Source organism: Ixodes scapularis, unplaced genomic scaffold (genome assembly GCF_016920785.2).
Source record: "Ixodes scapularis isolate PalLabHiFi unplaced genomic scaffold, ASM1692078v2 PGA_scaffold3__209_contigs__length_174095766, whole genome shotgun sequence".
In the NCBI taxonomy this organism is placed as follows: Eukaryota; Metazoa; Arthropoda; class Arachnida; order Ixodida; family Ixodidae; genus Ixodes; species Ixodes scapularis.
Window position 1 is genome coordinate 25660254 of NW_024609868.1, and position 27955 is coordinate 25688208.

A 27955-nucleotide genomic window follows, 5' to 3' on the forward strand; every position below is an offset into this window, starting at 1 on the left:
CTGTGTTTTAAAAGTATATTTCTCTTTAAACGCATGTCGCATGCTCTAGTGTTTTTGTTTCTTGAGTAAGATTGCTGGCATGAATAGAAGCTCGTTAAGATCTGTGCCGTCATTCGTTTTTTCTCATTTCAAAATTAATTAGCCATGCGTATTGCTAACTAGCGAACTGCCAACTCACCTTGTTAAAAAAAAAAAATTTTTTTTACTCAGTTTGTTTTGAAAACTTTGGGACCCTCGCCTGAATATACTTTGTATTGTACTAAGACCATTTGTACCGAAATAAAGTTTGACTTTGACTTAAAATGTGGGGGAAGTCTGCGAGAGATAGTCGAAAACAAAGAACTGGAATAAATATGATCGTGGCAACTGGATACATAGTTTGATGCTGATATTTTCACTCGCTTCTTTTTTTTTTTTTTTACTGTGGTTTACCTAGTACAATATTTCATTAAAATATGCGTAACGTAAACGTAACGACACGTTCCATCTTCGAGATATCACGGGAACGCGTTCCTTTCGAACCGCTGGAACTTGTAGCGGGAACTCGCTCCAAGATTGAAAAGGAACAAATGGTATTACACTCATCCGTGCGAAAAAATAAATAAATAAATAAAATAAAGCGAGGGAAAGGTAGACGTTGTGGCTATCACTTTCTTTATTTCTCCTCTGGGGCTTTCGTCACAACCCTAGTTTTAGCCAGTAAAACCGTCTGCCCGCACTGAAAAAAAAAAAAAAAAAATGAACATTTAGATTTGTTTTACTGTAGGCCTGCAGCTGTCTCTGTCCAGCCCCACATAAACTCTTTTTGTCAACCTCGTGATTTTATTACAGACGTCGGAGCTTTCCCCGTTTAAAGCACGCGCCATTAAGCATTACGAAGATAACAAACAGAAAAGAAAGGAGCAATTGGTGGGAGAGGCGACCGTTTGGCTTCTGGCGAGCACTGGGTGGGGAGAGAGAGAGAGGGAAAGAGGGAGGGACGGGACGTGCATATCAAGTAGGCACAGGAAAATCATGATACGAGAGGGTTTTTCCTCTTGCTTTCTATTTTCGTTATTCCTTCTCCACTTTTGCGTTTTCCTTCTCTCTGCCGGTATGAACTCTCCCAGCTCTCCTTGACTCTCCGCAGCCAGCATTGGCGTCACTGACCTCCTTTCTCAGACAATCGAGTGTGCTGGTGCGCTCCTGGGTACCGGTGGACACATCTTGTCCGTCGCCGGTCCAGCACGTCTGCAGTATCTCGCTGCCGACAGCGGTCTCACTGTGTATTTATTGGTAAGCGCGCTCTGTTTGTACGAGACTGCAGGCTCATCGTCTGCTCTTCGTCGTCTGCTTGCAACGGTCGTCTGGTATTCGTCGTCTGCTACAGAGGAAGCGTTTTTGTTCTCCTACTTTTTCTTTTTGTTTTCGCGGATGTGCCTTCCTCGGCCTTGAAGAGCTGCGGTTATGGATTGCGATCCAGAGTGAGTACAAAGACCTTTCTGTTTTAGATGCATTCGTCCCATTGATTTTAATTAAACGAAATGCTGCCACGTTATCCGTCAAACGACACTGAGACTAGAAAATGTTTAACATAGCAGCGCTGTTTAATGAACATCGTGCGAAACCAACTAGCTGATTCAGTCTTCCTTAAACCTCATTCGTCCTAATTAGAGAGTTGTAGTAGATCGTTTTTCTCCTCCGCTACGGTATCCCCGGAGAAAACGCCGCAGCTGCGCATGCGCGCCGCCAGCCTTGTCTGCATAGTTCAAGGTCTTGTGGCGGATTACGGAGCGCTATCCGGGTGCTTAGCGGGCTGCGGGAACGGTCTACTACAATTCCCTATTGTTAATGAACATTTCACGTCGTCCACTCATCACCGTGTTACAATAAAAAGAAGCGGAAGCTTTGGATGTTGGTTTGTTCCCACAATTCGTGTCTAAACGTTTGCGTACTACAATTCTGAATTGGAGCCTCAATGTGGTACGAACCCCGAGTGTTTGATTGTTTATACTTAAAATTGCAAGAATAAAACACGAAGGACGCAAGGAAGATACCGCTACTGCGGCTGCGCGCCGATGGCCTTGACTGTAGAGTTCCGGACATCGTAGCGGGTTGCAGAGAGCGTTGCAGGACGGCGGAAACCATCTACGAAAACTCCTAGTGACAGGTCAAGAGTAAACTGGAAGCTCCTCCCACCTCTTTCCACTTCAGAATAGCGAACGCCGGAGAGGCGGTCGCCTCCTCCCCGGCCTTCGCCCTAGCTCGCCTGCCCTCCAGCGTATCCTTTGTCGGCTGCTGCAGCCGGATTTATACCGGCAGTTCCCACAGTCCTTTAGCATATATCGTGCAGTGTCGCTGAGTGCGCTGCACGATACGCAAAATGTCTATGCAAGTCCTCCAGCGTGATTGCATCCAGCCCCCGCGAGCAGTGCGTTACCGACTCATCAGAGAGCTCGTGCGTTTCGCTGTTGAGGCATCCGACGCGTCCGCCTGGCCTCGGCGTCACTGGATACGGACGGCAGCCGATTGGGATAGCGGTTCGCGCACGTTGTCAGCGCAGTCTAGCCGTCGGCACGCTTCCTGGGGCTCGGAAACGGAGCGTGAAATGGAATTTCAATGGGAGGCGAGCGCGCTGCGTCCTTCCTGTCTTTCGGTCACTTTTCGCTTTCTACCCACCTCGTTTCTCTCGGGTCGACTCTTCTTTTGTGGGTAGGCGGGCTGACGCTTTTTTTTTTCTTACTTTTTAGTGTTTTCCTTTCTTTCTTTTTTTCTTTTTTTTGCGCCGCGTAACAGAGGAACTGATTAAGTTACTTCCTGACTGCGCCCGCGAAAGAAGATTCCCACGCAATTATACTACAATTTTACGAAGAAAAAAAAAAGAATCCCCGCGGTTTGGTGAATCGCGCTGACAGTCCCTTAACAGTTTTCGTTTCTTCGCGAATACCGAGATGAAACTGACCGCGCCACCGCTAAAGTTGCACCAGTTATTCGAGCGCGACACAACTTCAACGATTTTCTTTTTCCATTTTATTGGTGGGCATAAAAATTTACCAGATACGTTACTATACTCCACCACATTGTTCTAGCGACAGTGCTTCAATACTGAGAGAAGAAGAAAAACCGGGAAAACTGGCAATGACTTGCATGACGTTGGTCATACCAAAACTGTCTGCATAAGACATGTTCGAAAAAAGGCTCATCGTCCTTTCTTTAAACGAACGATAAGCCTTTTTTTTTTTTTTGTCGTGTGTGTATGACGGTTATATTTTATTTTCGTCTTTGTGAGAGGTCACGGGCGTGGCTTTCTTCGGCGTCTTTTGTTTTCCCCAAACAATGGGAAACGAGAGTGCCAACTCGGTCGGTCGAGACTGGGTATGATTGAGTGGGGGGGGGGGGGGGGGGGGGGGGGTCGGGGTCGTGTGACGTCACTCGCGGGATTGATTCCTTCGGGTTACCGACTGTATGCAAATTCGCGAGGGTTTGCAAGGACGATCCCCCGCATCGAAGAGGAGCCTACATGCCTACACGAGCCAGTCTCGCGCGAGAGGAATAAAACGGTGCGCTATCCTGCGTGGGCCAGGCGGGTCGAACCTACTTCGTAAGCGCTCTAAGACTTTCCGCAACGGTGCGGCTCAGATGTGCAGTTGTCTTTGCGAAGATGGTGGGAGAAAACTCGCGTGCCTTGGTCAGAAGTTATACGTATAAAGCTGCCAGATTAGTCCAGTGAACCGGTATAAAGTTAAACCTTTGCTAAATACCAAATAATAAAAAAAGAAGGTTGTTTTATGGGAAGTTTGATTTAACTTATATATTGAGAAGGGAGCTGAATACTTAGGATCGTTCAAGCGAGTTCCTATCGCGTATTCGGTGCTTGTGATTTGCGTGAAATACCATTCGCGCTTTTTCAACGTCACATCTGACGCAAAGTTGTGCCTTTCGACGTCCCTGTGACCTTGACACGCACCATGTCGTCGTCGGCTTGTTGTGTCATCAGTTCCAACCCGTTTCGTAATTGTCGCAAAATTAGTACGCGGATAAAGCGTTTCGTTTTTGAAACACGCCTGGAATTGAGTCTGTCGACGAAAAATGAGTTCACCGCAGCGTAGATTCTTTAGAAACGATTAAAAGGAACATACATTGGCGTTGAAAAGCTTCGGAGTCGCCGTCTGGCGGATTTTTCTCGCGCCTTGGAGTGAGAATACGTGCATCTTCTGCTGCGAGTGAATGGTGTACGATACGCCATACTTTATATGCCGTGCTTCCAGATACCAGAAAGGTCAATTCAAAGCTATCTAGAGCTGTTTCGGTGAGATTGGATCACTCGTGGTAGTCTGTCGAGAGTTAGAGAAAATGTTATGTTCTGGTGAGTTCGTTAAATTCGCTCGATTGCAACGAAACTCCAGAAAATACACTAAAAAAAATCGCTCACCGATAGGCTATTAAAAGTGGACGTCGGACTGATTGACGGGCTTATCTAGGATTGTCATTCTTGAAAAGGGGTAGAGAAGAGGGGGGGGGGGGGGGGGATCAGGTAGGTATATTATAAGTGTCTGTGCTTTGTTTAGGAAATTCTGCGAATTCAATTGTTCGGGATGTTTGTGTAAACCACTGCTCCTAAATAGGCGTATTATCGAGACGATATCCACAGCGCGCTTTATCGGCGAGAAAAAACAAAACAATATTTTCCTACTTTTTTTTATTTTTGATTGTGATTATTCTTTTGCTTACAGTGTACTGGTTTGGCGGTACTCGGTGCGCCAGTCATCTGTCACGTGATCTAGCATGTGATCACTCACGTACACGGGCTGCCGTTCGACCCCTCTCCCCACCCGATCCCCACGGAGACCACTCTTGCCTCTTGAGAGCCACTTAACTGTCACACACGGTCTTCTACTGTTTGCCGTCCTGCGACCATGACCCACGAACAAAGAAATATAGTAGAAAAAAAAAAGCTTGGGCGATCGCAGGTACGGGGCAACGTTTGCAAGCTTGGTCAAGGACGTCAATCGGGCCGATTGAACGGGAGCTTTCGGAGAAATGACACGGATCGAGCGCACGCGGCGGTAGCTTGAAAAGTACGCGGAAATGCGACCCCAGCGCGGTAGAGGAAAAATACCAGGCGTGTCCGACATAACGTAATATAATAATACAGAGTGCCCCAAAAACATATTAACAACTTTGATGACTAATATCTCGGAAACGAAAAAAGGTAGAAAGGTGCAGTTTGCAGTAGCATGTTAAGGAACACCTAAAACTTAGCCAGGACCTTCGTGCTCGGATAAGTGCTGCGATCGCGCAGGTTGATGCGGGCATGCTGAGCCGGACCTGGGCGGAAATGGACTGATCTCCCGCGTGCTACTGATAGAGCGCACATTAAACTTTGATAAGTGGCTACGATAAACCTTTAAGTGTTCTCTAACATGTTTTGCTGCAATCCACACCTGTCCGCCTCTTTTCGTTTCCAAGATATTAGTCATTAAAGTTGTAAAGACCTTTTTGTTGAAACACCCTGTATAATGCGAGAGTAGCGTCTGTCTGTGGTGGGCTTCTCCGGCCGAGAGTTAGATACGCACGTTTGGTTCCCGGCCAGCGTGCAAGCAGCCACACGTCAGAAGCTAGTCTGGCCGATGGAAAATGCATTGTTTTCACGCCAGTCTGACAACTGTGGGCACACCTTTGCGCTGACCAGAGGAAAATTGGCGACTCGAGAGCCGGGAGGAGGAGGAGGAGGAGGAGCAGGGAGGGAGGGAGGGGAAAGAAAAATGTTTCTAGTTTTTTTTTTCGTTTTTTATTATCTTTTAAAGGGGTTTTGCAGTCATATTTAAGCGTCTACCCTTTTTTGTGGTTTCCCCGTCTCTTGGGGTTCGGGCAAGCCAGCGGGTAACGATAGAGTAACTAAATATCAGTGCGTCATATTTTAACCGGACGACGCGGGAACCTCCTCCACCTACGGGGGCGACCCGTGGTGCCGAAAGCGCGCAAAATGTGAAGTCTTTGGTCCTGGGCTTACTACTGGTCAGAGCCGCTAAAAGCTTCTTTTTTGTCGAAATACAAAATAGAAGTGGCGCGAACCGTTTCAATTATTTATAAAAGTAGTTTTGTTCGGTATTTCAGATCAGAAAATAAACTAATGCAGTTTATAAAGTACGGAAACAAGAAATGACCCGTCGACATACCCGAAACCAAGCGGTGGAAAAGGCGGCGCATACTAGAAAGGTGTAGTGGGATCAGGCACCAACGAGCGGTGAGCGTAGAAAGGTCCCGGATGTACGCGGCGGCGCTGCGGTCGTAATACGGGCTCGAGGATCCGACCGGTTCCGAGCGTTCCGAAGGCCTCCGGCGAGCAGGTTTGGCTGTTTGGTGGTATGGCAGCGCGAAATGGCTCCCGTTCTGAAGTGATCGTTAGCCCGTGTTTGTTGTCGTTTGTGGCCAATGAAGTGTCATGCCGAATCAGTGTTTAATCGCGCAGCAAATACAATGCGAGCCGCCCTGGCTGCCCGCTTCATACAGCCTATCCAGAACATGCTTTAGTGGCGCCCTCTCAAGCCGTCTTTTGGTTCTTAATTTCTAGGCTAGGTGGCGCGAGCTACAGCCCGTTATAAAGGGTACAGCCGTTCGCATCCACCCATCCATCTATCCTGCTTGATTGGCTAATCGGATAGTAGCGGCGGCTGCGGAGAAAGAATGCGTGTTACACGCGTAAAAGGCCGCGGAGTTCACGGTTAACAGCAAAAAAAAAAAAAAGTTTTTTATCATGACGGCGCACGACGGTGGGAGTAAGTTACATCAAGTACGAAGCTCTTGAGAAGGAGACACCGACCAGACAAGCCGTAAGCGACAAAACTGATTAAAAAATGAAAAAGAAACCGCGCACCCTGGCGATAAAGCGGGGCATGTACACAACACGTAATCACCGGCTGAGCACGAAGAGTTTCTGTGACGTCAGGCGTGAACCGCCCCTCACGCCACGGGACTCGCTCTCGAGTTCCGCCGCGGACGATTGATTGTGTCGTCGCCTTCCTGGGCTCTGGGACGAGGCGGTCGCGCGACGCCCGGCTTTTGGCGTGTCGCTTCGGCGCGGGGTGATCGACTTGGCTCATGGTGACTCTTGTTCCGCACTGAGCGATTCGAGGTGAGGCCGGGTGATCTTTCACCCCCTTCTCTTTTTCTTTTTTTTCCTTTTTTTGTTTTATCGAATTTACAATATTTTGAGAAACGGGAAAAAAATGCGGCTGCGTTTCTTCGGTGTTTTGCGGAAAGAGAGAGAGAGAGGGGGGGAAAAAAGAAAGAAACAGAGAGAGAGAAAAAAAAATGTTGAAAAGAAAGAAAGCCTGGCATTGTTTTGCGGAGATGAATGGATGAGTGCATGGCGGCTGTTCCCTTTGAATCGGACGGTGACTTGCGCCACCTAGCCAAATATTTTTAGCTCCAGGTCCAATATTGTTTAAGTCGATTTGACCAGATTTGTCCTATATCCGCCTCTCGATTTTAGTCCCCATTTTTCTAAGCTAACCTACGGGAGAAGATCCAACCGTCGCACCCCTAGCGACTAAGTTGAGCGATAAACCCATAGGAACGGCTAGTGCCACTAAATAAGTTACGCTTCAGAGCAACGACACTTGGCCATATTGTGTCTTAAAATCATGGTTGCCAGTTATCTGGAGCTTTATCTGAAATCACAGGAAACGCTTTTCCGCCCTCCACAAATGTTTAAACAGTTCTCGACAGAGTAAAAGCAGCATTACATGAGCTTACTAACACGGAATCTAATGCCGAGGAAGTCTCACTTTTGAAGCAGGACGATCGGTAGTTGTGTCTGCTCTGCATGCGAACTAAAATGGCGACGCCCACAGCAATGTCGGGGAACGGAGTGCCGATACTCTAAGCGCAGCTCATTTGGTATACTTCGTTTCACCTTATGTGCGAGCGAAGGCAAAGCTGGAAGCGCGAGCACGAAAGCTCCGTGCGTTCCGGCCTTGCTCGAGCGCGCGAGCTGGGGAGAAACGCAAAAAGCGCTGGTCTCGCGCTTTTAGCTGTGGCTTCGCTCGCAGATAAGGTGAAACGAAGTATAAAGGTATTGCTTGTGGTCCGTCGCAGCACTCGGCTGACTGACGTAGCCGAACGCGCTATTCGTACCCATCGTATGTCGCGCGCTCGAAAAATGGCGTAAAAAAAAATACGCAGGCCTTCATGGTGGGTAAACACCGAACTCCGTGGAAAACGAGCTGGACAAAGTAGACGATTGCAAACAGCGCATTTGGCCGCCGCCATGTTTCTGCTCGTCTGAGGAAGGACGTGAAATTGCGAGCCTGTCAAAGGCACCTTCACGCGCATGCTGCACCTGCACCTTCACGCGCATGCTTGAACGCACCACTCCTCGCCGTATTCGTCGAAATGCGATATCATTGCTCGTGCTCTGTGAAGGAACGAACCCTATCACGGGCAACGAAGCGCCAAATGTCCGCACCTTTTTGTTCAGAAGACCCCTTTTTTTTTTTTAATTTAGTTCGGCAGATTTGATCACTATCATTACCTCTTTGTATGGCATCTGTGCCAAACTAATGGTGGCCTTGTTGACGCTGATGAAGGGAGGAGTTAGATACTGCCAAGCGGAGGATGTACGGGGCCTGCACACGTTCGAGACGTCGGTACAACACGATGCACGAGTTAGATACGATGGTTGCGTAAGCGTTTATTTCGGAATGTGGTCCAATCACTCTCTCGGCACAAGTTTGACTCTGAACCTTTTCGATGGCGAAAATTTCGTTAAGGGGTGACATCGTTTTAATAAATGCTAGCGCATTTAATTAACAAATGACGCCCCTGTGAAGCTACCGCGGTCTTGATGTCTTCGGCCATGGCGCCTCTTTCTGCGTTTCTCTTTTATCTTCCATTTGTCACAACGCGGTCTTCCTTTCGCACGGTTATAATTCATCTGGAATTTGATAAGAAGCTGACAGATCGACAAATTAAAGTGGGAATGGACGAATTGGGAAGGTACTGGTAAAGTACAGAGATAACAGGACAAAACTTCTTTCCAACAGTTTGAAAGTTTGTTTTGTCCCGTCTTCGTTATTTATGACGTTTTTCCTTTATCCTCGTAAAAGTAGGATATTGAGAAAAATTTAAACGTGGACATTTGACAGAGGTCTTTCGGTTCGGACGAGTCTAATTAAAAAGGGGGGGACGTCCAACCAAGCCCTAATTAGTTAATTAAACGCCCCCCCCCCCCTTTTTTTTTTTTAATGAGGATGTAATGAGTAAAATATGCGCGGACTAGAATCTTAGAATGGATGGATAATTCATCTTTACACACTCGGAATGCGTTCCCTGCCAGTTTTATCTTTTTTTTTTTTTTTACTCTACTTTACATATTATACCCCTTATATATGTCATGCCGCCTGCGTGTCTGCACCTGCCGGTATGTGAACCGTAGTGCCTGAGTCTTTTTTTTTTTTTTGTACTTTAATTAATTAAGTCTTTTGTGCGTTACTGTAATGACGGCGTTTTAGACTCCAGACTTCGTCGATGGCAGCGATAATCTCTCACGTGTCGGGAAGAGAGTTAATTAAGTCTGGCCTTTGTGTAGTCGCTCTTTTGATGGCTCGTATCTACTCTCCGATAAACTATAACGAGCTCGGGTGCATGTACTACGTACGCCGTCGGATCTGTGCCTCAGCATTCGTATGCGCTGCGCTTTTTTTTTTTTTTTTTCAACGTTTAGAACGATTTTTGGCAGCTTTGTCGGCAACGTTTCCAAAAGAAAGTATCATTTTTAATTAAATTTGAAGCCTTAAGGATATATATATATATATATATATATATATATATATATGTGTGTGTGTGTGTGTGTGTGTGTCTGTGTTATGGGCAGCGAATGCTTTGCTATTTAGCAGTAGTAATCATTATTTATTGTCTTGCTCGTAAAGTTTTTTTTTTCTTGTTTTGTGTTGATTCTGGCACCAACTAAAAAATGAAGAAAAATAGCTACGTTACCACGGAGACTGGAAGCGATATCGAGCGGGTTTTCCGATTTCTTAATGGTGGTTCGTAGTTCTTCAGCAATAGTACGGTCTTTTTGTCGTTCACGAGCGCACCGAAAATGAACAACAAATATGTCTATATAATTTCCGCTAAAGATGTCTTGAATCGGTATGAAGCGGGCATCCTTCGCGCATGATTCGCGAGCTCTGTACGATGGCCGCAAACGGGCAGTTGAGGACAAACCATTCGTGAGTGGATTAGTGTATGCGTAAAATTATCTGCATTTCGTTTTCTTTTTTTTTATGTTTGTTGTTGAAGAGTGTGCTTGGGGGGGGGGGGGGGGGGGGGTCAGCGAGTGTACATGCTGAAAGTCGTGAAGAAGAAACCAAATGGGGCATGGTGCGTGCTATGGAGCGACGTGTTTTGTCGAAGGCGGACGTTTCACTTAGTTGGAGACAGTTATCCATATTTATGTACCATTCGCAAATATAAGTTTTGAATCGTGCGTACATGGGATATAACTCTACAGTTCTGCTACACGTAGGTGATATAGGTCGATGGAGCTGCGTGCCACTTGAGAAATTGCATTGGTAAGACTAGCGAGGTAGGAAATGTGACACGCGTGGCCCGGTAGCTGATGTAGGGTTAAAATCAAAAAGAAGAGAGAGCGAAAAAAAATGGTGGAGTTAGCTTGTAAGATTAGGTAGTGCATGATCGGGAAAACATTTGTTATCTTCGACTTTTTTTTCGACAGCAGCGCGTTAGCTAACACGCGTCCAGGAAAAAAACGTTCTTGTATACCCACGCCACGACGAAGTGCGTTTCATCTGCAGTTTGCGTCGAACCGATTTCGAGAGACCTTCATACACTTTTTGCGCGTTTCGGAAAATCCTAAAAGTGGAAGCCTCGGTACGGGTATGTATACAGTAACAGTTGTTGGTACAATACTTGTACTTCGTCTTTTCATTTTTTTTGTTTCTCGCTTCTTTTTTGGCACGGCGAAGCGACCGATTCTGTCGGCGCATATTAGCTTTCCGCTATCCGTTGCACAAGCATGTTTGTCTCTCTTTTTTGTGTGTGTTTATTCACGAAACGATTGGCACACCGCGCTGAAAATCTCGTATGATTGATTATTCGTCGCTTACTGAAAGAAACGATATTGTCCACGACTATGCTAATACGTGAAGGACGTATATATATCTAGTATAACTAGACAGAGCGCACTGGGGGATTCGCGTGCCCTGCCGCACGTGCCGGAAACTCGAGAGGGTAGCGGCGACGGCATTCACTCGTCCAAATCTATCAGAAGCGATGTGCGTGATCTGGAGCTATTTTGAGTCGTTGACACGCTCGGTCCGCCCGCCCGCCCGTCCAGATCTCCGTTCGCGTGCTCGGAATCGTTTTGGCTCGTGTCGACCCTTCCTTTGAAATACGAGTGGAACATCTCAAAGTGAAAGAAAAAGGCAGTCATCGTCTGTTTGATCTTTCTTGTCAAAGGAGTCGGCGACCGTGAGCCTGTTTTCGCTTTCTTTGTGCTAAAGAGGCCACCTTTCTTTAGGATGTTAAATGTTTGACGGTTGACGACACCCGTGCAAGAAGCATCGGGAAGGTGAATTAATCCTCAGAATTTGTCTCTTCTGCTGTGTACTATATACTCGCAACTTTCGAAGAAGCTGCGGCGCGGTGCCATTCAGCGGAAATTACTTGGAGGGGACTGCTAAGGTCTATCCAATGGTGAATTCGGGTGGTCGGCCTCTTTCCTCTGACCTTGATTGAGCAGAGCGCCCCCTCCTTGCCGCCAGAGCTACTCCGGATCCTTTTCAGCCGATCACAACTGCTGGGTTCAGAGCGCTCCGACATTCTCAGAGCAGCCACGGAAGTAGAACTCCTTAACATTAATAATGCATTAAAAAAAAAAATACAGCGTACGATGGACGATTGAGCAAAATTTACGCTCGCAACGTAATAAAACGACGGTTGTAACGGCATGTAAAAAAAAAAATAAAGCAGTATGCGAATTAATTTTTGCAGAACGGAACGAAAGCCAATGTTTGGAAAGAGTTGTCAACTCACTGCATTTTCGACAGTGAACGCGCTGCGATAGTGGTCATGCGTACGGCAAAGCAGGCAAATATAAAATGGTTAATAAACCGCATTTTTCTCACGGCGAAATATCGTGCAAGCAGGATACAGCACATATCGCCATGTGGCGCAAATCTCAGTGCATTATATTCGGCTCTCCCTTTATTTTAAAACACAAACCTTTGAAAGCACTTTTACCAAACCTGAACATTTTTTGAAGCGACCACAACACACGGTAAAACAGCAGCGAGCTCTGCGAGCTGTTTCTTCGTCGGTTAGCCTTAGCGCAATCACCGCCTGGATATAAACTATAGACGCTTTACACACGCGCCAAATTACAGCCGCCATTGCTGACCTTCTCTTGGCTTACCGAGATGCCGAGCAACTGAAACGGTAGTTGACCATCCTCTACAAAGGCCGGTGCTTTAGAAAAAGGCACAGTTGAATCTAATGTGGTAATAACCTGGCCTTCCATGGTAATGATGAAGTGAAATAAACGAAAAAAGAGGAAACAAAAACTAAAGGTCAGTTATGGCGGCGTCCATGCACAGCTGCTGCAAAGCGTCTATATCGTGGAAGCACTGGGAACACTTCACACGTCGACTTTTCCTGTTACGGTCACAAACGAATGTTGTCCCGTCTGTCGTAATTCTCGCATCGAATGCACAAGCACTTTGTAGAACCACATATCAATCGCCGTCATGCCGGACCCCGCACACCACAACAGACCGCTGCCGGCCATCGTCAACAAAACCGCGTGATCCCCGTCCAAGTACCACGTGACGCCTGCGCCGCTCCGCACTCCGACGGCTACCGACGGAGTGCTAGGGAGCGCTCTGAGAGGGAGAGGCGCCCTCGGAATGAACCAGCCGATCAGGCCGCAGCACTCTTTCCACCACCTGATCTCGCGCGCCCGAGAGCGCGCAGAAAGAATTACGCGAATTCGCCACAAGTGTGCAGCGAAATCTGGCGCGGCCTGGCGGTCGAGATGTGAAACACACATGAAAGGAGACGAGGTGTAGGAGGTTGGGCTGGCGAGTGTCGTGCACGGAATGGTTGGTGCGGTGCAGCGTGAGATACGGTAATCCCGTTACAATCTTCGTTTTTCTCTGCGTCTGCTGCCCGCATGCTGCAGAGTCGGTGTGCGAGCGTTGGTGGAAGGGTCTCGGTTTTTGCGCGTGCCATATAGTACCGATAAGTCCAAGAGAAAACCGTGTCTCTTGTCCTTTCGCTCCTACCCAATGAACGATATCGAGTCTGCTTCAGCCTCTGCAACAGCGCTCGAAAGTTCTCAATCACCCCCATGCTATGTGTGTGTGTGTGTGTGTGTGGGGGGGGGGGGGGGGGGGGGGAGGGGTATATTTGGCGCTCGTATCATTTGCATGAAGTAACGAAATTGTCGGCCCGGCAAATATTGACCCTTAGTTCAAGTAGTTATAACACAACTCGCAAAAAACGTCTTTTTTTATGTGTTAAGTATCCTTTTTTTCTGTGTCCGGTGTAATATACTTGTGCCGGTATTTAAACGGTTACTTTTCTATGTATATAGCTTTTTGCTCGAAGATCACTCTGTTATAATTTGATCCTACCGCGATAGACCTTTGCAAACATATCAAAATCCCGCGTGTTCAAATAAGCCCGCGTGTTACGTATTCAAATAAGTGAATATTAGGGAGTTTTCGTAGATCGTTGCCGCTGTCCCGCAACGCTCTTCGCAACCAGCTACGCTAGCCGGAACTCTACAGTCAAGGCCATCGGCGCGCCGGCGCAGTAGCGGCTGCTTCGTTGTGGAGGGCTTAGCGGAGGGGGAAACGCGGTCTACGAAAACTCCCTATTGTGCGATAGTGCACCGCAGTTGACTACGGATACGCCTACAGAATGCAGCAATCACAACCACGGCCCGTCTCTTTCGAGATTTCACTCGTGGATGTAATGCGTCGTAACTTACGTCTGCAGTGTCACCGAATCCACTTATTTTGCACCGCAACCGCGGCAGGGTTCGACTAGGTTGGACAAAGCGTTGGTGTCGCAGACGACGGAGCCGTTACAAAAGAAAGGGTTGAGAAAGGGCAGCCTCGCAAGCTAGGCAACGTAACGCCCTCTCCCCCCTTTCCGCTTGTCCAGGCTCGCCCGACTCGAGCGAACGGTGTTGCCTTGAAAACCTGCACCTGCTCGCGTATGCCTCGTGGTAACGGGAGAAAAGACGTACCGAGGATTCCCATAATTCGTCGCGCGGCGCGCTCGGGCTTTTGGGATTGCTGTAAGGGGTCTGTTATAACAGCCGAGGATTTTCTAATTAAGGCACCGAATAACTGACTTTATTATTGTCCCTGTTTTAATATTATTATTGTTATTAATCTCCAATTATTTTGTGTGCACTGTATCGACCACTAAACGGAACAGAATATGTTGACGACGACTGATCTTTGCTAGTTCGTCTATGGAATTAGTTATAAATGGAAAGAGTTAAAAATTATTTCCCGTGCGGTCCGAGTGCTGCCACTGTGTGCTATCGGCCTCACCAGACTCGGTAAAGATAAATCGTTGCTGAGAACTGCGTTGCACTGAAGGGCGGATAAGAGCTAAGACAAGGGTTCCCTGCCATAATCTGTGGACAAGGTCAAGAAAAAACTTGGAAGTACTTCGGAACGGAGAGCGCTTGTACTTCGTTTTCTTCGGTATCACCTGTGGAATAGGCGCGCGCATATAGAGGCCGTCGTATATATTTTTCTAATCGAATTCAATTGAAGTTCGTAGGTTCACTGGCCCAGGTGGAGAAGCAATTTCAACACAACAGGATGTGCTCTACGTTGCCGCGAACCCGACCGAGACTGATTAGGACTCCAGTTCGCGGGCGTGGTGAAACGCTATCGGTCGTCGAGGGAATTTCCTTTTTATCCGGAGCCAGTCGAGCGAGCCCGCGGTCGAGCGAGTCCACCGAAGCGTATACGCTACAAGGCATCGTGTACGCCTGCGATACGAGTGTTTCATGGTCCCTCTGACCGACTCTCGTGACTGAAACAAACGACAAAGGAAGAAAGAGAAACATTATCGTTACGCGACTTGATTCACGCATTTCGGAGCGAATATATGCGTGAAAACGAATAGCGTATCTATATGCCTCCAACGATAGAAATTCCATTTTCTCATTCGTAATTTTCTAGAAATCGCTCGGAACATGGTTTGATTAGGTAACGTTCGTAAACAGGCTCCTCTTTCTCCGCCTAACGTCGTATCACGCATGGCTGGCGTCAACTCGGCCATTGGGCCCGAGCTCGACGCTGAGCGTTCTTCGACGCGTTGATTGGCGACGAGTTTCGGCCGAACACTGACGCAGCACTCGTGTCCAATCAGGGTCTGCGCTCGATCTTACCGTGATGACGTCAAAATGATAGTGCGGAGGATTTGCTTATTCTAGATGGTGCTGAACAAGCATTATGCATTACTATTCTTTTTTTTAGAGCAGATTGTGGGAATGTATTTGAGGTGCAATTATAATTACGTAGCAGAAACACGAGGAAACTGCGTTGCATTCTTCAAGCAGCTGCGGAACGTGCCAAGTGTTTTGTGGGCTTTTGCCGTGTCTCGTGTCCGTGGCGTGTCAACTTTGAAGCGTTTGTTGGTCCCACTCGCATTAGACCCATTTAAGGGCTGTTATCTCACATGATCTGGTCGCGCCAGCGCTGACGTCATCTGGAGACGCCCTTGGAAAGCAGTAGAGATGTTTATTTTTCCGTCTCGAAACTTCCGTGTCTTTGTACGCGCGCGGGGAAGTCCGCGAGTTTATTATCCAATGCTGAGTAAGCTTTGATTAACTTCGTTTGTTTTATTTCGCAATGTTAAAATTTTTTTTCTTCTTTTTTTTTTGTTTGCAGGGTGTTGCAATCGAGCGTGTTATTATCCTGCTACGCCACAAACCACCTCACACACTCTTTTTTTTTTTTTTCAATTTGTATTTGTGTTTTTACGTTAAATGTGGTAAAATAAAGAAATATTGGATTTAGGTTTTCTTTATTCGTTGATTATAGCCATGTAGACTGTTCGAAACTTAGAATTCTTCGACAGAATGAGTTCGTGTCATGAAATACGAGAATTGCTAAAGAAGTTTCTCTCCGAAAAAAATAAACCTAGTAATATGAAAATGTCTAGGTTGCAACATTGGTGTTTGCTGCATAAACGCGTGTAATTTCACTTCTGTTGCACAAAGAACGCTGTTGTAATAGTCCGTGAACATGGTGTTTGTGCCTGACATGCGTCACAAGCACCGAGCTGTTATTGAGCTTTTTTAGTGGCGAAGAAAAAGAAAAACTGTTGCAAAATGAATAACCGTTTGCCTATTTGTATGAAAGTTGAAACAATCGACAGGAGCACGGTTGGAATCTGGGCGAAAATAGTGAAAGCTCCAAAAGGGGGAGAGATTCAGTTGCGTGATGGGGTCGCAGTCGGAGCGACCGGCCACCGCCACCAACCCAGACTCGTTGCAGCGCGCCGACGAATTTCTTGCGAATTGGCACATCGAAAGCCGATAATTGGCCCCAGAGCTTTCAGTTAGCAATGGAAGTCAATGCCAATTATCGACATTACCAGTGTGTGTGTGGCATAAAAAAGTTTAGAGGCTTTTTTTTTTTTTTTTTCTCTTTCGTTTTTAGCATGACAATGCCCGCCCTCGCAAAAGTCTCAAAACCCACGAGACAATTGCAGACTTTTGTTCGACTGTACTGCGCTGACCAAGGGCGCGAGCAGAAAACGAGCTAATACAGAAAAGGCATGCTGCCCTTTCTTCTTTTTTTTTTTTTTTTTTCAGACTTCCATAAACCCCTCCCCCCCCCCCCCCCCCCCCCCCCGAAAAAAAAAAAAAGAAGGTTATTATTAATAAAGAGTATATAGCATGCATGCAAAAAAAAGTGCAGTAATATTTGGTGTAAATTTCATATATTTTGAATTAACAGTTTTCGAGAAGAAGAAAAAAGAAAGGGGGGGGGGGGGGAGGGGACATTAGTTTCTGAGAAACCTTCGTATTTCGGCAAAATTAGTTCGTTTATACGAAGCATGGACTCGTCTGCTTCGAATTGAGACCTGAGTGGAGCTTACACGTGCTGTCAATATTTTATCACCCACTAATCCCCCAATAATTACCTATCGCGATATCAAACAAGATCAGACTTAGTTGTAGTAGGCCATATGGAATGTAAAAGCATCTCCTGTCGAGCAACTCGGAAAAAGTTTTTCCATGTACCAACATTTACGTAACCAACATAAAAAAGAGTCATATCTTTTCTTTTTTGCTGCTGTTAAACCAAAATAGATGTGATGCGGCATCATTTGGAATCCTTTGCACCTTTTATTTATTTATTTATCAATACTGTTCACACTGTTCAGGAAAATTAAAAAGTGGAAGGAAAATAAAAAAAGAAAACATTTTCACATTTTTATACATTAAGAATTTTAGCACAACCACTCGAGTACAAGTTGTAAAATTAAGCTTAATGCACTTTCTAAAACTATTTAAAAGAAAGTCGCAAGACATTTAATATGTTATGGCACAATGCAAGTTCGCCTCTCCAGCCTTTCCTCGAAGGCGGCAACATTTCCTACGTTCGCAATACCACCCGTTAGCTCGTTCCATTCTTTAACAGTTCTAACAAACAAAGATATTTATAAGTTGTTTACACGTTGGTTTCCAAATGCTCTGTTGTGCACCCCCGCATGAGCCGAGTTAGTGAGCGTGGTAACATCTACGGGGAGAATATTAAACTGATTTTGAGAAAGCTTAGAAAAAGTATAAGTCGGGTAATTCCTCTACGGCATGACAATGACGGGAGTTCTAGTTCCTGTAACTAGGGTGCCTCAATGTCCTTCTGTTTAGGGTAATGCCACCCTTTGTAGTACCCGATGCCGACAGCACGCGCTCGCGGGTAAAGTACGAAGAGATTGACGAAAACAACATGTCGCCATAGCACAGTCAGCGCCACAAACGCGTGCAGGGACGCGCTCTTTCACGCGCTTCTGAACAGAAAATAAACGTGTGGGACAAAATGGCCAGATGTCTCCACCCTAAGCAAAGCGCACATGACCCTACCTGTAACATAAGCAGCTGACTCAGTTCCACCATACCTTGAAAGAATAAAACGTGCATGCATTCTTTGCTGTTTTTTTTTTTTTTTTTCTTTTCTTTCTTTCTTGGTTTCATATATAGCACGGGCATATTCCCGGGATGTGTACGCAGAAAGCTTGACGTGCACTATACGGAGCATGTTTAAAATTGCGCTTCAAAACCCACAACTTTTTCATAGCCTCGCAATACAAATGATGAATGCGAGGTCCGTCGTGTTCGGTCCTTCGGTGCTCTCGGTATGCCTTAGTGCAGCGCAGTTTTCGCGCCATTTGTTTCTAAATCAAACTACTAGACCGATTCCGCTAAATTTGCCGGGGAAATTGAATTGGTTTACACCGATGCGGGTTTTCCCGCTATATTTAACTATCGAGCCGCGGCGGACTAACGCACACGATCGGGATTTGGCGGACCCTTGACGTCGCTGTGCTCCGATCACCCCGTAATGCTCGCACGGGTTCCGCGATTCGTGCCCATGAAGCATAATATGTACTCGCAACTTTCACGACCTATAGGGGGCGCACTTGTGCCTATCGAAATGGCTGTCATCTGCATGATCCTCGGAGAACAACAGTACGAGGCTGGGTCTGCGACGCGTGAGTTATTATAGTTTTGCCACATTTATTTTTTTCACGCCAGGAAGGTGGGTGGCAAGCACCTTTGTTGTGAAGCCGATGATCCAGGAGCTAGGGAGCGCGATTCTCACACCGCGGTACCGCCATCGCTGAAAGTTGCGAATATGCTGAAGCACCGCCTACCTTGCACTAACTACCAAAAAAAAAAAAAATGAAATGGGCAGATTGAGCGTTTTAGCTTTCTGTGTAATAGGACTACCGCTCAGCCGTAAATGGGAACACAACTAATACTTTAATTTCGTAACATTTTTTTGCCGCCTTCATTTTATTTAAAACCTAATTTCCAAAAAAAAAAGTTATCTTTGTTGAGCTGGTACTGTAGTGACAGTGGCACATGAGGCATGGAGACGCTCTTGGGCCGTTTCAACTTACGTCCGAACGCAGCGGACGCTACGAGCTGAACCGATCGAGGTGGAAATAGGGAGTTTTCGTAGATCGTTTTCGCCGTCCCGCAAGGCCCTCCGTAATCCGCTACGATAGCGGAAACTCCACAGTCAAGGCTATCGGCGCGCCGGCGCAGTAGCAACTTCTTCGTTGCGGAACGCTTAGCGGAGAGGGGCAACGCGGTCTACGAAAACTCCCTAATGATTAAGGACGAGGAAAAGCGCGTCGAGGAGCTCCTTTGTCGCGGGGCAAGCTTCTTTGAGGCTACTTTGGAACGACGCGCGCGCGCCCGACGAAAAGGATTCCGCCTTTCGCTTGCCTTTCATATTTCTCTTCTTGGGGATGCGGTGCGCGCGATCTTTTTTCCCGCGCTTCGAGGGAGAGATCGCGTACGATGCGTTCAATGAACGGTATGTACGGCTCGTGAGTAATGTTTATTGCGGCCTTTATGCGAACGATATGCGTCTGAGCCGTCGGGAGCTCTGCCCGAATAAAATGACTTGCTTCTGTGTTATTTGTTTTTCTTCTTCTTCCCTTTCTTTTATGTGGTGTCCGTACCTGTGTGTCTGGGTAAGGTTGCCGGTTGGACAATTTTCCCCGTCCGCTGCGGTGAGAAAAAACTGTACCTTGGGCTCGACAGCGGTGGGAAAAACAACCGTGCTTTTCAAGTCCCCGTTGTTGTTGTTTTTCTTTTTTAACCAAAATGGGTTTTATGGGTGGTTTTCCATGATTATTTGTAAACATATGCGCTTAAATATGTAAAAAAAAGAATTAAAATAAAAATAACGAGAAAAAGAATGGTTTGTACGGGACACATTGTGTGCTTCCTGGTTTCTGTCAGCATAATCCAAGCTTGTGTATTTTCTTTTTTTTTCTGCAACACCCCTTGGCGCAAACAACGTAACGCGGTCGACCTCGACGTCGACCACCAGGCGCTCTTTGGGATTTAAACTCTATAGTTTTTTTTGTTTTTTTTCGTCAGGCTCGGCTAAGAATTCGGGGAGCTGATTGGGGAGATTTAGTAGGCCGTCATGGCAATACCTCGCCGAGCTGCCCGTAATCGGATGGAGGCTTATCGCGGTGAAGGCGCGCCGTTTAACTGCATGCGGTTTGGGTTGCACGTCACTAGATCCCCCCGGTGGTCTAATTGAATCCGCAGACCTTCGCTGGGGCGCGCCAGATGCCCTTCGTGCGTTTGGCACGTAAACCCACCAATTTTTTTTTTTTATGTATATATACTTTTTTTTTTTGTTTGCGTTGTTAGTTTGGAGCATGCGTACGCTTTGTGCAGTTATCGCGGCCGCAAGAACGACCCAAAACGTGCGAATATCGCGTCGAATCGAATAGTGCTATGTCATCTCTAGCTTTATCACCGCGAAGAGAACTCTGAAGGCTAGAACTCTCCACTTTGAAGGCTAGAACTTATGTGCAGCGCTATTCGATTCGAAGAAATATTCGGGCACTCTTATTCACTGGACGCCATATTTGAGGGCGATGTTTAGCGGGCGTGCTGAGATCGAGCTCACATGAATAGCCTGCTAAGACCGGCAATCTTGATGGTGCGGAATGCACGTCGCAAAAGATCCCCGCCAGCACGCGCTCAGCAGCCGCGCACACAGCTATGACCGAGCGCGTGCTGACGGTGAGCTTCCGCAGTTCTTTGCAACGTGCATTCCGTACCATCAAGATTGCCGGTCTTAGCAGGCTATTAACGTGAGCTCGTTCTGAGCGTGCACTCTAAACAGTGCCCTCAAATATGGCGTCTAATAAATATCCGAAAAAAAAAAAAAAAAAAAAACAAGTTTTGCGCATTGTTCATTCGTGTGTGAAGTAGTTATGACAAGATTCTGTTGTGGAGGAAGAAGGAATGCCTTTGGCGTTTGAAACGTGTGTCTTGATAAGATGACATGTGTCTAATCTAAAATGCACATACATATGTTTTAATTCTCCTCATTAAGGAGGAAACTAGTAATGCTCCGCGAAAAACCAAATTTTCCTTTTTCTTTTTTTTGTAATTGTTGAGATAAGCTTCGAGACTTTAAAGGAGCGATGCAACAATTTTTGTACTGTGTACAAATACCGCTTAAAACGGATCTCTAACGTTAATGACCTATGAAACACGCGTTCGTTTTTCACCCCACGCAATAGAAGTCCCAGAAAAAAAATTAAAGAAAAACGAGCAGCGTTCACCCCCTCAACTCGCAGCCAGAACAAGCGGCCACGTGATCTGGAGCCGATTATATGCCGCCAGTGTTGATCATAGCCACGCGCTGGGGTTGGCAAAGCGCAGGACACGCGCTGAGTTCCAGACATTGTTATGGCTCGGCTGTTGTCGTCGTTGCAGCGATTGGACACGGGTCACAACCCGAATGCTTCTCGAGCTAGCAATTGTCACGAGCCGAAGTCGAGTGCCCACGCAGTGCTCGGGTCCAATCTATGAACCGCATTCAAATATCGTCACTTGGGTGTACTGCGATCCCCGAGTTACGTCATCAAATTTTGCAAAGGAGAGATTGAATGAAAATGATCGCTTTTGTCCTTGAAATTACACCGTAACAAAGGAGTTTCTTGGCCAATGGCGTTGCGTGTGAGTACCCTTGAGTCCCAGGTGTGCCAGTAAGCCCGTGTAGAGAGAAAAACATTCCAACTGAATATCGTTGCACAGCTCCTTTAAAGGAGCGATGCAACATTTTTTGTACTTTGCGTAAATACCGCTTAAAACGGATCCCTAACGTTAATGACCTATGAAACACGCGTTCGTTTTTCACCCCACGCAACAGAAGTCCCAGAAAAAAATTGAAGGAAAACGAGCAGCGTTCACCCCCTCAACTCGCAGCCAGAACAAGCGGCCACGTGATCTGGAGCCGATTATATGCCGCCAGTGTTGATCATAGCCACGCGCTAGGGTTGGCAAAGCGCTGGACACGCGCTGAGTTCCAGACATTGGTATGGCTCGGCTGTTGTCGTCGTTGCAGCGATTGGACACGGGTCACAACCCGAATGCTTCTCGAGCTAGCAATTGTCACGAGCCCAAGTCGAGTGCCCACGCAATGCTCGGGTCCAATCTATGAACCGCATTCAAATATCGTCACTTGGGTGTACTGTGATCCCCGAGTTACGTCATCAAATTTTGCAAAGGAGAGATTGAATGAAAATGATCGCTTTTGTCCTTGAAATTACAGCGCAACAAAGGAGTTTCTTGGCCAATGGCGTTGCGTGTGAGCATCCTTGAGTCCCAGGTGTGCCAGTAAGCTCGTGTAGAGAGAAAAAACATTGCAATTGAATATCGTTGCACAGCTCCTTTAAGCGGCGAATCATTTAGGCGTGTCCCGTTCCACATGCCACCGCCGCCTGGCCGTGACATCAGTGTACAGGTCGGCCGCATCCTTGTTGTCAGACTGGATTTCGAAAAGTCACGGACGGTGGCAAAATTGGTTCGGCAGCTTTTTACCTTCCAGAGGCCCGCGATTCTTCGGAAGATCGGAAAGGCATTCGAATGACGCACACACTGGACGGACGGCCGAAGTGGGGAAGATATCATTCGACCTTTTAAAAACAAACTCGTTTAAATTTAGCCGCAAGCTCACAGCAGAGCCGTGCACTGACCCGACCGGAGCACACGTACCGCACTGGCGAGGGTTTTCGATCAGTTTTTGTCTTTTTTTTTTATTTTTCGCCCCTCATATCAGGTTTGCTTTCACCCCAATTATTTTGGGCGAATTCCTCGACGCCTCGCGTTACGTCATTCAGCAACTGACGTCATAGCTTCGGTGGGCCCGCCGTGCAGCGACTAAATGTAGCGTGTAAAACTTACAGCGAGCGACTGTTTTTCTCAAGGACTTGCCACGAGACTGGGGGAAGGAAGCTCTCCTTCTGAATGTTTCGCGGAAGCAAAGAGGAAAAAAGAAAAAGGAATAGAACGGCCGCTAGTTTCGAAACACGGAAAGACGGAGGCACACGAATGGCCAGGTGATTACAGCTGACGATCAATGGCGAATCCAGTGGTCGTGCGGCAAGATGGATGCAAAACGAAAACTGACAGGAAAAATAGAAGTGATAACCGTAGCATTATATATGCGGAACGTATATGCCGAAGGACTTGATATAAATGTATGGTTTTCGCTCAAGTTCGAACCAGTAGGTTGCTTGATCTGAACTCGCGTCCACGATGCCTTTTTATTATTATTTTATTTTTTTATTTGGGGAGGAGAGAATCTGGTGCAGTGGCTGGATATAACTTTTTCCTGGTGTAAGTATATTTCGAAGCCCGGCCATGCGCACGTGAACAGCTTGCTTCGCAACGAGGAAAAGTTTGGTTAACAGCTGGCGGGATAAATATAAACGTAGAAACAGAGTAGGCTTATCCTGTGGGCAAGGACGAACAGTTTGCTTACGAGCGCGAAGAGCAAGTCAAGTGTATTTGTGTTCTATGGGAATGGGAGTGCCCTCGAGTAACTTTCTGTGGTTTAGCGGAAACACGTAGTCTTCTACAGAAATTTCGCGTTTTACGTGTGTGTTGTCTTTTTCTCCGTAGGATGTGTCAGTGATATCTGCCCTTTCCATTTGACTTAAGCTCAAACTGTTAAAGTGTAATGAAAAACGAGGTATTAAAATAAAGAAGAAAGATTGATGGGGCGTTATTTTTTTATTTTCCCCTATGATTAGGATGAACCATTAGCGCGGACGAATCAGTCGCGAACTGCCGATTGGTGAAAAATCCCTCCCGTTTGACCGACGACTTCGCCGCGCTATCTACCCTTATCACGTTCCTCTCGAAGCGAGTGCCGCAGAGGCATCTCATTTCGAGGAAAACCGGTGTCGACTATATAATAGCGCCGACGGCGGCGATCGCTTGCGCGGCCGTCTGCAAACTGCTCCGCGAGTGGCGTCGACCTGCTACATCGTGTACTTGTGTGTCGTTGCAGCAACGGGTCCTGCAGCACGATGTCCGTCGGCATGGAGATGCCCCTGGACCTGTTCAACATCAAGCCGAACTACTCGTTCGAGTTCGACTTTGAGGTGAACTTCAACAAGGACCAGAACCGGCTATGGATGAACCGCAACTGGCACACGTCCGTCTACTGGGTGGGGCTGTACATGCTCATCGTGTTCGGCGGCCAGGCGCTCATGGCCCAGCGGCGGGCCTTCCGGCTCACCAGGGCCCTGCAGGTCTGGAACTTGCTGCTGGCCGTCTTCAGCGTCGTGGGCGCCTGCCGCACCATCCCTGAGCTGATCCACGTGCTCCGCGAGTTCGGCTTCTTCCACTCGGTGTGCAACAACTCGTACATCGAGTACGACAGGGTCTCGGGTTTCTGGACCTGGATGTTCGTGCTGAGCAAGGTGCCCGAACTCGGCGACACGGTGTTCATCATCCTGCGCAAGAAGGAGCTCATCTTCCTCCACTGGTACCACCACATCACAGTGCTCATGTTCTCCTGGTACTTCTACCAACAGCACATCGCGCCGGCGCGCTGGTACGTGGTCATGAACTACGTGGTCCACTCCATGATGTACTCGTACTTCGCCCTCCGGTCGTTTCGGGTCCAGACGCCTCGCTGGACGGGCGTGTGCATCACGTCCCTGCAGATCGGCCAGATGCTGATGGGCGCTTACGTCACCGGACTCGGCCTGGTCACCAACAAGCAGGGCGGCCGGGCCTCGTGTGCCATCTCTGAGCGCACGGCGATGCTGGCCATCTTCATGTACGCGTCCTACTTTGTGCTCTTTGCCCTGTTCTTCTACGGTGCCTACCTCAAACCCAAGAGCAAGGCCGCCGCCAAGACGGACTGAAAAGTGCCGTCGACGAAGCACCCCAGTGTTGCCGGACGGTTCTTCTGTGACCGCTGTGCGCCACTTTGGCTTCCCGGGGTGCCGTCTGTTGGCGGACTCCTTGGACCGATCGTTAGTCAATCGTTTCTTAAAGCTGTTCCGCGACTCGCGGCTTTTGTATTCTTTATTCGAGTAACGGTTACTTTTTTTTTGTAATTGTTGTACGAACCGTCTGAACGAAGTTGTCTGGGCACCGAAGGAAGTACCTTTTATTTTGAATTTCTTTCTTCCTGCCGTAAAAGGCAGGTCATAGATTTCATCGCCTTACGTTTCGTTTCGTTGCTCCGCCGGAGGGGGTTGCCTGCTTTCCACTGCGAACGCTTGGACGTAGTCAAATAGTATCATATTTTTATCGCGCAATTCCAGTCGTGATAAGGATAATGTGAGTTGTTACGGGTGCTGCAGCGGAACAGGTCAGGTTAGTCCTGCTATGGCAGTTTTTGTTCGATTGTCTCCTTTTTGGAAGGCTGACTAACCGAACCTGTTATAAATAAATGTCTGCCTCTTTGACCTGCCTCTTGAAGCGTTTTACCGGAAGAAGCAACGTTAGGTGCATTTGCATAAGCGTGCAGGTTTTAGGGGGTCGTGCGTACTTATATTCAATAGACTACGGCGAGGTTAGGAAGCAGCTTTACTACAAGTGATAGGGTTGTTGGGGAAGGCCGGATTATGCATGCAGGGTACGCACCGCACGGCGTTCGGTCGCTCGACGTTTTGGTGCTGTTCCAGTTAGGAGACTGTGTGTGTGTGCTGTGCCATCCAGATGGAGGGGGCTGTTGAACTCGAGTCGGCAGGAAAATTACATTTCTATGCTCTCTAGTTCGGATTTTGTGCAGCTATAGATATATTTTGCCATGAGAGCTGTTTTGCAAAGCTGGTTTGCGTTGCTCACGCCTTCTGAAAACTCTGGTTGTTCGAGTGCTTCGTTTCACCTATCCCTCAACTCAAGTGAGCGACTGTCGAAAGAAAACAAATACTTTTCTGTTTATTCCCGTTTGTTCGCAACTTCTCAGCCAAATTCGATAGATCTTTTTCTTTTTTTCAAAGGTAAATGGATGTAAATTGCGGGCCCAGGTCGACAAACAGTCACGTCTGCTCAAGTCGAGAAGTCCACTCTCGACGAAACATCATCGAATCCGTTCCTAAAAACCAAGCAGGTTGTGGTCTGTTATCATGGCTGTGTGATGGACATCTACGAAAGAGTTGTCTCTTCTTAGCGGCACTCTGTACCAGAAACCTCTCTTGCGTGGCTTGCGTGACCACGCAAGACACAGGTGGATGAAATATGCAACAGGTAGCGGGTAGTTAAATTCTCCCGTAACGTTTGCTGTCGGTAAAATGTGTGGAATGCGTCTCCGACTGCCGTGACCCGAAAGGCTAACGAAGTCCGTCACAGGAGACGCCGCGTTGTGACTCTGTAGTGTGGCTTCTTCCAAAATAGTGGCGTTCGCTGAGGCAGCGAGGGTGGTTAGTCTTTCCTCTGAATTGGGCGGATTCGCGGGTGAGCCCCAGCTTAATGTAAACACAGCTTTCCCTTGGGCGCATAAAACTGAAAGATTCTACTACGTGGACAAATTGAAATGAACATCGAGGAAGCCTCAAAGTGGCTGCCGAAGTTTCCCTAAAAGACAGGCTTTTGGCTATGGTTTCTTTCAGATTCTTCCTAACAACTTCGGCTACCAGAAGGTTTTCTTCATACGTGTGGGCCAAAAGCGCGAACAAAAAGACGTACGGTGCTTCCCTATATAGATCATTCAAATAATCGTCTTCTGCGTGCTGCCATCTTTGTCTACTGGGCCGTGTTCTGGGCATGCGCAGCAGCTAGCTCTCTTCCGCGAAATATCAGCCGCCGCGCATGCGTCCACAGCCCAGTCACTCGGCATTTCTCGCCCAAATGCTGTGGAGAAGTGTACAGTCCCAATAGAAGTTTGCGAGTACGGCCTCTCAGCGCCGCCATCTTGTTTCTGGTGTAGGTACATCATCTGATAGTCGAGCATTGCTGAGGCGTATACCCACGGCCTCGGCAACGCTTGACTATCTGACGATCTACCCACACCAGAAGCAAGATGGCCCCCCGGCGCCCGGAGGCCGTACTCGCATACGTCTATTCGATGCAGTCAATCGAGCGGTGCCAAAAGTGCAACGTCACGGCGCTCGTCGCCTTTGCACGTTCGTTATCACCGACTAAAACCAGTCGCGCACAGTAAAAACGCCGTGATCTAGAACTTTTTTTTTTCTACGCGTAATTGGTGTATAGCCGGTGCACAGCGAACCCACAAGGAAAACGAGCGCCATGACGATGCACTTTTCCCGGTGATGATTGATTGACTCTATCGAATGGTCTGCGGTCGGACTTGAAACGGAGTATGCGGGGTGTGAGTTCGTCTGCTTCTTTTGCAGGGGTTGTAGTGACGTCAGAAAGGCGCCGAGCTCTAATTGGCGGACAGTGGGTAGACCTCAAGCAAGCTGCAGCCTCGAGGTCTAGCCCCTTATCCTTCAATCAGAACTCGGCGTTCTGACGTCATCACAAGCCTTACAAAAGAAGCAGACGAACTTGCGCTCCGCGTACGATTTAGGACATTCTGTCATCTTATGCCGCCATCTTCTTTTGTATGCGTTATGACCAATGAGCGAATGGGATCAATCTGAACTAAACGCTTTAAGTTTTTTTTTTTTTTTTTAAGGCCCTCTCGTGAGGGTCGTCATAATGCATGTGATTACAACTACGCACTATAGTACAACAGCTGCAGCGTACACACGCTGGTCCCATGAATGCCATCAGAATCACGTTCATCTGTTATTGCTCTTCCTGATTTTGGAGAATAAAGCGTTTCGATAATTGCCCTGCTTCGATGACTGTCGTGTCCCAATCTCCGTGGAACGTCAAGGTAGGTGAACTCAGTAGTTATGTATCTAAACGTTTAATCATACCGAATTCGGAAAAAAA

General features: G+C 47.4%; 1 protein-coding gene across 3 annotated transcripts; it reads left to right on the forward strand.

Moving 5' to 3' along the window:
* The first annotated feature begins 1097 nt into the window (after positions 1 to 1097).
* LOC8039168 (elongation of very long chain fatty acids protein 6) lies at positions 1098 to 27851 on the forward strand. Of its 3 annotated transcripts, none has more exons than XM_029992870.4 (2): positions 1098 to 1463; positions 24105 to 27851. In XM_029992870.4, exons 1-2 carry the CDS (start codon positions 1447 to 1449, stop codon positions 24967 to 24969), a joined length of 882 nt encoding a protein of 293 aa, XP_029848730.1. In that variant the 5' UTR covers positions 1098 to 1446; the 3' UTR covers positions 24970 to 27851. The 3 variants fall into 3 exon arrangements, with proteins under 3 accessions (XP_029848730.1, XP_002413224.1, XP_029848733.1); XM_002413179.5 differs by lacking the exon at positions 1098 to 1463 and adding an exon at positions 6960 to 7114; XM_029992873.4 differs by lacking the exon at positions 1098 to 1463 and adding an exon at positions 10800 to 10881.
* The last annotated feature ends 104 nt before the right edge of the window (positions 27852 to 27955 follow it).